At 42.2% G+C, this 12,003-nt stretch overlaps 1 protein-coding gene across 1 annotated transcript in view; it reads left to right on the top strand.

Moving 5' to 3' along the window:
* Positions 1-12,003, top strand: part of RFX7 (regulatory factor X7) — an 82,817-nt gene that overhangs the window by 47,215 nt on the left and 23,599 nt on the right. Inside the window, exons 3-4 of the mRNA XM_067555889.1 lie at positions 544-626; positions 2,211-2,333. Of these exons, the coding sequence (XP_067411990.1) occupies positions 544-626; positions 2,211-2,333 (206 nt within the window). The remainder of the gene's footprint in view (positions 1-543; positions 627-2,210; positions 2,334-12,003) is intronic.

Genomic DNA, 12,003 nt, shown 5'->3' with positions numbered 1-12,003 from the left:
TATGGATCAGTCCAGCAATCATGCTTTATTACAGAAGAGCTGATGTCTGATGCTTTGGTCTCGAAGTGTTGAATGTGGCCTTCCAAGACTAGAAAATCATAATGAAAAGTATCAATTTAAACGTCTTTTCATTACAGCATTTTTTTTTTTTGCTTGGAGATCTGTTTCTGGTTGTCAAGGAGATTAACTTTTTTCTTTACAGTTAAAAGCAGGCAAATATTCCAGTGTCCACTTTTATTTTAAGTGGTAATCATTATTAATATTTATTATTATTTGCATTACTGTAATGTCTCTAGGCGTCCCAGTCATGGGCTCAGGATCCCATTGCACAAACACAGAACAAAAAGGTGGTTCCTGCCCCAAAGAGCTTGCAATCTAATGTTTTCATGTTGCCAATTGTACTGTGTTGTTTTATTTGGGATCCTTTTGAAAAATGTGTGGTGGTAGTGTTTTTGGTGGGGCTTTTTTTTTTTTTTTTTTTTAAATACAACCTGCTATGCTATTCATTTACCATTTGCTTTTTTAAAAAACATTGTTTTCTAGCAAGAAGTTGAGAAGTTTACAGACCTAGAGAAACTCTACCTCTACCTTCAACTGCCTTCGGGGCCCAGCAATGGAGAGAAAAGGTGTGTGTGTGTCTAATATTAATATTGGTATAGTTCTGATGAGATTTTTTTCCCATCAAACACACATTTAACTACCGTTTCTGGAAACAGTAACTTTTCCTTTTAAAAAAAAAAAAAAAAAAGTGTCTTTCAGAATATTTTCAAAGAACTAGTTCTTCAGAAAATTTGAACTTTGGGAAACCCTTGGTGCATAATAAGTCTGTCGATATGAGCTTTGCATGGTAGGAAGTTTGAGGGAGTGCTTTTGGTTGGGAGTCTGATTATGGACTGGGTGTGGCTGTTGCCTCAATTTTTATATAATTGGAGTTATAATATAGCACTTAATATAGTTAAATAGGAAAGAATGATTATTACTTCATGGTAGGTCTGGCAGTATTTGTTCATTTAGGTCCTTGCCATCTCTGAAATCACTCTACATCTAATACTGGTAATAATTAATCGTTTTTTCTCATGCCAATATCCAGAACAAGTGTTTTTTATTAGAGCTGATTGAAATTTCCCATATTTTGAGTGTTTATGATTTTTTTTAATTATAAAGACTCTATTTTCTCCACGGTTTAATGAAGAATCTCACCTTCCATTATTGGCCCTATTGTAATCCACTCTTAACTGCACCGAAACATAACCAATCCACCTGAAAGTGCTTAGGCAGGAGCTTATGCCAGGACAGACATTTCTGGAAAGTTTAAAGCAAATTGTAAAAGGTATTTGGGAGGTAGAAGGGATGATCATAACCTTTTAAACATGATGGGCTGCATAAAGTTCTTCATTCTGCATGTCCCCACTGCAGATTGTACAAAGTCTGCATGGCCCAGTGCAGACTGAAACAGTAGAAAAAGCATCAGTTAGGGGAACCACAGTTAGAGGTCCAGAAGGTGCTGCCATTCTTTACACTCATTGGTTCCATTTGGTTTGACTGATGGGTTACCCTATGTACAGCTTTCCCATCAGTTGCCCATTGCAACACTGGAGTCACAGAAACCGATTTCAGGAATGCAGTAAATGGTCCTTTCTTTAATGTTGTTTTCATTATGTCATATCCTGACACTGATTTATACAGTAGTAAGAGGCATGAAAGCTCCTTATACTCATATAAAATGGATGTGCATTGGGAAGCCCTTCAAGCCTTGTTAGGATATCAGGGAGCCATTGTGCGTGTAGTGGAGGAGAGGTGCAGTGGCTGTGACAGCATAGGAACTATGGTACCTGACACCTGTCTGAAGAACCCCTTTCTCCCTCTACCTCCCCTAGTCGATACTGAAATGTCCGTGGTTGTAGAACTCTGTGAAGCTGGGGTTGTGTGGGATGCATACACTAACAGATGTTTGATCATTCCTTACAGAGCCATCCGTACAGGTTCTGGGTTTTTTATGCCTTCTGTTATTCAGGCAAAAACAGCCCATAGATGAGACACTGTGGAGTAAATTTTAAGAACTGCATTTATGAGATGCCTGCTCAGGAACTCCTGTTTGTCCATGATTTCTTTCCATGTGAATCTTTTCAGACTATTTGAACATTTAGCTTTACTAATGGAGAAGCTATATAGTACATTCTGTTCATCAAAACTATTTCTCTTTTCACTAGCGATCAGATCTCGATGTCATCAAGCCGTGCACAGCAAATGCACGCGTTTTCTTGGATTCGGAATACCTTGGAGGAGCACCCAGAGACGTCCCTTCCCAAACAGGAAGTTTATGATGAGTACAAGTGAGTGCTGCTAAATTGAATCCATACATCTAGCTGTAGCTATGTAAAAAGAGTAGTGTGCATGGTACAGATATTTAACCAGATGCCACAGTTGCTTCCTTTATAAATAGAAGACTGACCTGCCTTGACTAAAGCATAGTTAAATAAGGTGGGGGTTAGAACTTAAAATTTGACATTGCTCATGCTGACCATGAGGCTTAAATGAGAGGAATTTTGGATGAAATCCTGAGCCTACTGAAGTCAATGGGAGTTTTGCCATTGACTTTGGTAGGGCCAAGATTTCATCATCTGTGCAGAACAATAAGGAAGTGAAAAATCTCTCTGCAGTTCCAGTCTTTGAGGAAGGTAATTATGTTTTTATAAAACAAAACATAAATAATAACGTGGATATTAAACGTGCTCAAATTAAAATGCAGGATACACAAAAAGGCCCCGTTTCATGAGATTGGATCCCCTGTGTTCAGGTCCAGGTTTGGAACCTAAAAATGCATTTAATTAAAAACTGTCAAAATTAGTGACCAGAATTTACTCAACTCAGAGATCAGGCCAAACGTACATTATTCCATTGACACATACAACATATCTGTCTTGTATGTCTCAGTGCCTTAATACTTGTTCCTAATAAATGCATATAGGACGAGCTCCTATATAGTAACATAATGTCTGAGGAATCACTAACTATAGAGACGCAACTGCTACTGTATTCAATTTTTGCACCATTGAAAGTAAGATCATAGTTTTAAACTGCAGTTTAAATAAATTAAATAAAGTTAAGAAACTTTTTCAAAAATAAGCATTCAAATAAATATTATTCATATCAGGGCTAGTCAAATCTGGACCAAATCCAGCCCACCAGAATGGACCTGAAATATTTTTATTTGCTTATTATTTATATATTTTTCATTATTGTTTTGTTTCTTATTATTTTCTTTGGAGTCTGGATCTTGACTGTACCTTGAGCAAGAAATTTGGACCATGACAAAAAACAGTTGATTACCACAACTTATGTTATGATAGAAAAAGAGGATTTGGGTACAGAACACTAATAACAACTTGCAATACATTTATATTGCCCCTTTCATGCAAAAAGGGTTCAAATCACAGTTTGCAAAAAGTTTACATACATGACCACTGTAATGCAGTGATTTCTCATATGCAAGGTAATGGCAACACATTGTACAGCAGGGCAAATGGGGAATTTTGGTCAAGCAGATGAGAGTAAACCACAACTTCAAAGTGCCAAGAGATCTTAATGCCCAGACAATGCATTGGGTAAGACCTGTTTTTAAGGTCTTGCCCAAAAGACCATGCTACACAAAGTCAACTTCATGAAAGTTACTTTTTTTACATCAAAGGGTAAAGGGCTGAATCGACCCTACTATGGTTTGAACTAGTAGTTCAAGGAAACATGGATATTTCAAGACTAAGATTTAGCTCACTAAATGATCTCCACTGGAATAACATGCAAATATTGTGTCTGTCACAGAGAATGTGCCTTCACGTAAAAAGCCTGTTTCTGATGGGTTGCAATATATGATAATGGTCACAGAATCGGTAACCAAGCCATCAGTTAGATCTGAAAGCTAACACATAGCTAGCAAAGAGATGAGGACTGGCAGAAGGGAGCAGTCAGACAAGAGTTGGCTATGAATGTATTTAAAACCAACATCCAAAAATTCTTTTAAGGCAAAACACCATGGCCCAATTCCCTGAAGATTAATTTGAATAAAGAATTATGATCTGGTATTAACAGTTTCACCTTCCAAATGATTATGGCAAGGTGCTGAGTAGTCTGAGCTCACAGAAGGTGCACCGTGCGTCGCAGGATTCAGACCTTAGGGAGTGCCATGTCCAGATTTCCTCTGCAGTGCGTACATACATTATCTTAATTAACTCTGTCTGGCAGAGTCACTTACTCTGGCTGAGTTGAAATGTGGTGGTATTAGCTTGCCTGGAGTTGCTGAACACGCACACACGTAGTTCTGAAATCTCACCATCAATTCAAGTTGTGACGCAGGCTAAAAACATAACCAATAGTGCAAGTATGTTGAACTAACCAATCACAGAGCAGTCAGTTATACATACACTCAGCAACAAAGGCAGCAGCAGCTGCTGCACAAGAGAAAAATGTAAGCGTTATTCTTAAATATATTTCTTATTAAATAATTTATAGCCTGGTTCAGCAACAAATCTGCTTGGCTTCATGCTGTGCCAAGCTGCTGATGCCCAGAAAAATCATCATCTACAGATTGTGTAGTGTGAAACTTGGACTGATTTTCTGTGTAGCTACATCAAGCCTTTGTGTATTGTTTTTTTCCCTCACAAAATAAGGATGGTGAGGAAATATCTGGGAAAATATCAAATATTTGTAATCTGTTCTCCTTTTAAAGCATCTGTTCTCTTTTAAAAACATTTAGCTTCCATGAATATTTTTGAGTTACCCTCATGCATCGAAAGAATAGACGCAAGGGTGGGAGGTTGTGGGAAATGGCATATAAATAGTAACATTAGTTCTGATAAGACATTTCTCCTTACTTAGGGGGATTAAGACATCTCAAAACCTATTTTTATCTGTCATTCATGAGTTATTTCCATCCTCCACCTGTGAAGACAGATATTGTTTGGGGTTCACAATGAGCGTTTTATACTCAGAGATATGAAAAAGCATTAATATTATAAAATATGGATGGATCATTGATCCATCAGAGGCTAACAAGACTTTTGAGGAGTTACAGCATAAAACTAATACTTACATTTCTGCTGTAAACACTAGTCAGAAATTCTTCTTTGTAGTTTTACAGAAATACTGAGTTTCTGCTTCAATTTTGATGTGATGGTTTTAACCTGTTTTGTTACAATATAGTTTGAATTCCAGGTGTTTGAAATGTTGAAGGCAGAAGCACAGAATCTCCCCAAATCCAGCATAGACAAATTTTACCTGTTAAGGTTTCAATACACTTTTATCTGTACACTAATTCTTCCTTTCTGTATTTATTTCCTTCTCTTTATGGTTTTATAAGTTGGGCGTCTAAGTGGAAATTTGAATTTGTGATTAGATAAAAGTGACTATGCTCATCTTGATTTTGAAGTGGTAAAATAAATGAAAAAGTTAAATTACAAAATAAAATAATAGCAAGTCAGGAAGGTTAAGAACTTCAAGTTTTATTCCTTATATGAGGTGGCTTCCCAGCGCAGATCCACTCTCACTGGCACTAGGAGGTGCAGTTTGCACCAACCATCATGAGCAAGGCCCCCTGTGCCCTCGGAGGCTTTAACCCCAGGGAGAAAGGGCAGGTGGTGGTTTTCTTTGTGAGCCTCCCTTAAGATTTATGCCAGGTGGATGCAGCTTTAAAATGTGCTGGGACTGCATGGTATGCACAGAATAAATGCATCCCCTTACCAAATCACCATTCCATTTGACACAGCCACCCAGCAAAGGAGAGTTTTGCTGACGCAGTAAGGATCTTCCACCTGGGCCTATGGCATCAAAAGCCATTATAGACCCTAGATGAATTTAGCGCATAGAGTGCAATCCTGCAGCCCTTGCTCAGGCAAAACTCCCATCTGCCTGAGCCAGGACTGAATGGGCAAAATCACGGCTACAAAGAAGATTGTCTTCAGCTGATAAGAAAATCTTCCAAGAAGAAAATTAAAGATGGCACACGTTGCTGCACTGATTTCTAACTCTGTCGGGGCTCTGCTGTAAGGACTTCCATTGCTGCAGTCTTGTTGCCTCTGTGATAATCTGCGAGAAGTGTATCAGACCATTCAGATACTTGAAATAATGGAGCTAGTCGTTCATTTAGGTAGAGTTGGTAAATTTTGATCAGAAGTTCTTTAGTCCCCATCTTCCTCCTATAAATTATTAATCACTCCTTCATTGTCTATAAAGGGCAACCACTTGATCTGTAGATGTTGTGTTGTAAATGTTAAAGATCTCAAGCAATGAATTAGAAAAGGAAGACTCAGGAACTAGAAAAGAAGAGATTGACGTGATCGGCAAATGTGTTAAGTGTTATTGACTGATAACACTTCTGATGGTGCTTTCTGTGATGGGGTGTACAAACGCCTCATGAGTTAGGAAAGGGTTAATGGGCTGTTGAGGGCCCTGTCAAACCTGCCCCATGATGCTTAAGCAGGTTTCAGGCTGTGAGGGAGGAGCTAAAAAGAGAGAGGTGCCTGGCTAGGAAAGCGAGCATCTCTTGCGCTTTCACTATGAGAGAGAAGGCTGGCTGGCCCTGAAGCTAGGGAAGATGTCTGCATATTTGGGGTTTCCTGGTGGAAGGGAAGATTTTACATTCTTTAGCGTATATTTTGGACATTTACCATTTTAGACATCAGACAACACATGCAATGCTATGGATACACTCATAGGCAGTGCTCAGCATTTCCTAGCACAAAATATGGTGCTAGTAGTGGCCAAATTATATTGCTTTTCTTTCAAGGAAATAAAAAATAGTTCAAAAGAATATATAGTGCAGTCACCTAAAACTGAAACAAATTGGACCCACCTTAACAAGCAATCTTTCTGCGAAGTCTTGTCTTTATTGGTCTCTGTTTATTTAATTTATTTATTTTACGTTCAAAGTAATTTTATGTCAAATTTAAATTTTATGTCTCAAGCATATTTAGATTGTAGGTCTCACAGAAAAACTGTTTTACTCTGGGGGCTTGTTGTCTGCACGGTGCCTCAGTCCACACCAGATGGGGTGTAAATTCTAATGGGCACTAACGTTTCCCAACCATATGGACTCTGCTGGCATGCACTACAAGTTCCCTACTGTGTGTTCATGTAGTCCCATTTCAGACAGTACTACATTAATGCACACTAGGGAACTTTTAGTCCACTCCGGCAGGGTTCCTGTGGGCCAATTAGTGCACACCAGCTGGTGCACGTTACAGTTTATACACACACACACACACACACACACCCCATTGGTGCGGACTAAGGCAATGTGTAGATAAACCCTGAGTCAACCTGCCTGTGGATGGCATGGGGCAGGGAAAGCCCTTTGCAAAGGAAAGTATGCAAGACTTCAGTATCTTTATCTGTGATTTGGGCACCCCCTCCCTCCAACCTGCTCATTAACTCAGCCCATCCTCCATGCAAGCACAAAAGCTTCTGAGCATATCAAAGCCCTCCAACATGCCAAGAGGGCAACAAGCAGAGAGGGGAGCCATTAGGAAAAGGCGTTTGGTACGTGGCACTGAGTCAGTGTGAGACTACAGGTGGGTGAGGCTGTTCTAGGTTGAACTGGGAGGAGGGGTCGCAAGCGGCACAGAATGGTCTGTCTCTAAATTTAGATTACATGATAAAAGAGTTGTAGTTCAAAAAGGTCACAAGCTTGCAGGATCTTCCAGCCTGCACACAGGGAACCCCATGCAACTGCATAGATCTGTGACTGCCACTTAGTACTTGTTAGAAACATACCTGCTACACTAGGTGGTTGCATATTTTTCCTTTTCATTTCCCCCTCGAGTGAAATTTTTCATTTGAAAAGAAGCGAGCAATAAAGTCCCAAGCCCAGTGCTTAGCTGGGTTTTACTTGTACCATTGAACTTCAGACATGGATTTTCAACATTCACTCTCTCAGATCTCACTGACTACATCAAAGAAACTGTAGAGTACACCCAGACGTATGTTACGGAGATGATGCTTTGTAGTGCAGCTGAAATCCAGAATCAGCTAGCAGTATTCTTACACCTTTTGAGGGCCCCAAGAGTACAGTCACAGTCCAGTGGAGCTGGTGACATCTGAAAGTGGATAGGTGACACTGGCAACAGTCCTTGGAGCCAGTTTGCGGCAGACGGTGAAGCTGCTCCTGAGGCCATGTCTACACTACAAACTTTGGTCGATGCAAGTTACGTCTGTTTTAAGCTGTCACAGTTAGCATATTGATCGTATGTGTGCATACTTGGCTGCTTGTTTCGGCACTTTGTGTACTCACAAGGAGAGCTTTGTGTTTGATGCACAGTGTGGTGCACCATGGGTAGATGTCCCAATGTGCCACACTCCACTCTTGGGTGCAGTGCTTTTGGGGGAATTTTTGCAATGCATCGTGGGGCACATGTGAGTCATTCGGGGGCTGCTGGGAGCAAGAGGTCAAGTTCCCATCATTTAACTTTCTCCATCTTATAATTCCATCCTTATCCCATAATTTTTGTCTTTCCTTTTTTTAAAATCCCACAAACCCACGCAGCACGTGTCATTGTCCACCATCTCTGACACAATGTCAGGCCCTACAAGTCTTGAACCTGGGGGTCACCATACTCCGATCTTCCACCCAGCAGTTCACAGACAGCAGCTGGGACCAGTGTCCATAAAGCCCAACTGGGGCTCAGGTCTCACCCTATGCTCTGATTAGGAATGTTCCAGGAGTCATGATTGGGCCTCAGCTCCTATGCAAGCCAGAGGAGGAAACAGGAAGTTATCCATACAACTGGGCTTCACCTGACATAGACAGCAGGTCTGGTGTTTATCTGTTCCTGCTTTCTGATCCTGATGTCCTGACTCAGCCAGACTCATGGTAACTATCTCCTGGTTCCTGTCCTCTGGTTCCATCGCCCAAACCTGACCTCCAGGTGTCCTGACTCCAAATGAATCTTGATCCCTGCCCTCTGGTTTGTCTCTTGATTCTGATCTTCTGGCATTCCAATCCAGGCTGATTTATTCCTGGTAATAGGCTTCTGGACCCCACATTTGCACCTAACTCCTAAGCCAGGCCACCATTTCCCAGCCCTGACACAAAAGCATGGAGCCCACACAGCTCTGCAGTGTTGTCATAAAAGTTGCAAATACAAGGAGAACAATCCAGTCGTATTTTCAGAGGAGCATATGGTACCTCAGCAACACTGGATAACTGTGTCTTTGAGAGAGATAGCGAAAAACCATTCTAATTTGGTGGTGGTCATGGAGCAGCTGCAGATAATGGAATGCCACATGGGCCCAAGAAATGAGCACTGACTTGTGGTATCTCATCATAATGCAGGTTTGGAACAATGAGAATGCCTGCAGAACATTCAGGTGAGAGGCCATGTTCCTAAGATCTGTGTGCCAAACTCACAGCAGCCCTCCACTGCAGGAACATCAGAACGACACCTGCACTGATAGTTGAGAATCAAATGGTGATTGCACTGTGGAAGCTTGTAATGCCAGATTTTGGACTTGGGAAATCCACAGTAGGGACTGTTGTCATGTTAGTGTGCAGGGCAATAATTGTAGCCTGGTATGTAGGACTATAACTAGGCAATGTCAGTACATTGTGGATGGATTTGTAGCTGGGGGACGATAGATGAACTGTAGTGGGGCAATAGATGGCATGCATCCCCCTGTTTTGGCCCCAGCCCATGCTGCCACAGAGTACATCAACAAAGGGCTACCTTTCCATTATTATGCATGCGTTGGTGGATCATCAGGGAGGCTTCTCTGACATCAGTGTGGGCTGGCCAGTGAAGGTGTTTGACAATTGCATCTTTAAGAACATAGGACTGCTCAGGAAGCTGCAAGCAAGGACATTTTTTCCCAAATGGCAGATTACCATTGCCAATGTTGAAATGGCAGTAGTGATCCCGGGGGACCCAACCTGCCCCTTACTCCCCTGGCTCATGAAGCGGTACACTGGCAGCTCCAAGGAAAGATTCAGCTACTGGCTTAGCAGGTGCAGAATGGAGTTGAATGTACTTTTGGCACATTGAAGGGACGCTGGGGGTGTTCATTCGCTAAATTACATCTCAATGACAAAAATATCCCAATAGTTACAGCTGCCTGTTGTGTCCTGCATAGTTATCTGTGAGGCAGAGTTGCTGCCAGGGTGGAAGACAGAGGTGGAGCAGCTTTCTGCTGACTGTTAACAGGCAGATACAATGGCCATTAGAAGAGCTCAACGCAGAGCTATGAGAGAGGTCTTGAAAGAGCACTTTACCAGGCAGCCACAGCAATGTGCTGTGCTGGACAGTGTTCTATCTGGGCTTGACGTTTTAGGGGTTAAGAATTGTTTTGTGCTTGGTGTACATTTATGAATATCACACTGTGTTTTAATTAACCTATGAATTATGCGGTGCTTATTGTACATTTGTAATTATCACATTGTGTTTTAACAACATATATGTTCTGTGGTCTTGTTCTGTTACAAGTAATGTGTGCTTTGAGTAGCGCTAAGCATTGTGCAGTGTATGTTATCAAGTATTAAAGATGAATCTATTTCCAAAAAACAAAAAATGATTGTACATCAAAAACAGTGCCAGATATTACTGTGCTATTAAAAAAAAAAACACATTTGATTTACAAAATAAATTAACAGAACTTAAAATTAGAATGGTAGAATACATGTTTGTCCATTTCAGTCCATTTCTGCCAAACGCACACTGAGCGAGGTTCTTATGGATCAGTGTATATGAAGCTGTACTTCTCTTCACTGTCCCACAGGATGGAGTGGTAGGGATGGGGATGCAGCCCATGATGCTGTGTGGAATGTTGTGGGGTGTAGGGAGCTGCGGAAATGGAATTCTCTGTCAATCTCACAGGGAGGTGAGCCTGTGACTGTTGGACCTGTAAGTCAGCAAGAGTCTGCAGCATTTGAGTTTGCTCTCTGAGAAGCCCCATTATGTCCTGGTGCATCTCCCTCTCCTTTTCCTTCTGGGACTCCTGGGCCTTTCTTCTGTTCACTCTTTCCTTCTCCAGGCCTATCTGCTCATGATCTGATGCAGCACTGGCTTGCAGGATTTCGATAGACATACACTCTCTAGTCCGCTACTTTCTCCTCCTCATCAGGGTCAGCCGTTCCATGGGTGTGGAGGGGGGCAACCCTCCAGGCCGCAACAGCAGCAGCTACAGATAAAACAGACAGATGTAACGTATTTACAGTCCCAACGGAACGCGAAAGATAAATTTCAGCGCTCCCCTCCCTTACTCTCATGAGAGGTTTAAATAAGACATGATTATTGATGCTTCAGCTTTGGCGTGCTTCCAAACAGCGCCGCGCTCTAGTTGCAGCTAGGATGCATATGGCTCACGGCGAATAAGAGGAGCAGGAATGTGGAAGGAATTGTTCAGTTGTGTACAACAATAAAATGTCGGCCCGTTTCCATGGGTATGAATACAGGACAATGTCACTGAGTACTGGCATTATTTTTCACAGGCAGTGGTGATTTTAGCTGACCTCTCTAAGGCTGAGGGTCACACAGGCCCAGAGAACACAGCTGCTGTTGCTGGCATCCCAAAGCTGCCCAGACCCATGTGCTGCAACTTGTTTATTGCAATGGTGCCTCCTGAAGTCTTCATGGAGTCAGGGCTGGCCTTAGGGGTGCGTGACCCCTTTCTCCCCATCTCTGCCCCTTCCCACACACAGCCAACATAAGGCCCCTTTAACTCCTGAGCACTGGGCCCATAGAGGCAGGGCTGAGGGCAAATCAGCTATGGGCTCCCACCATACACTGGGTTCCAGGTGCTAGTCTTGAGTGGGCGGGGGCCCTGCATGGGCCACTCCTGGGATCAGGTCAGACTCACCTCCGGGAATTTCTCCCGGCTGCAGGAAACTCTGCACCTTCCCTCTCCCGCTTCCTGCCTCCCATTGCTCCTCAGCCATGGGGGGAGGGTCACTGTATGGGAGAGCTGCCCTCTGTTCACCCAACCCCTGCGTACCTGGACTCAGCGGATGCCAAAAGTTTGTCC

Source organism: Emydura macquarii, unplaced genomic scaffold (genome assembly GCF_026122565.2).
Source record: "Emydura macquarii macquarii isolate MOO-44397 ecotype Brisbane River unplaced genomic scaffold, CSIRO-AGI_Emac_v2 contig_1644, whole genome shotgun sequence".
In the NCBI taxonomy this organism is placed as follows: Eukaryota; Metazoa; Chordata; order Testudines; family Chelidae; genus Emydura; species Emydura macquarii.
The sequence above is the reverse complement of the archived record's forward strand: the minus strand, read 5'-3'. Positions and strand labels throughout refer to the sequence as shown.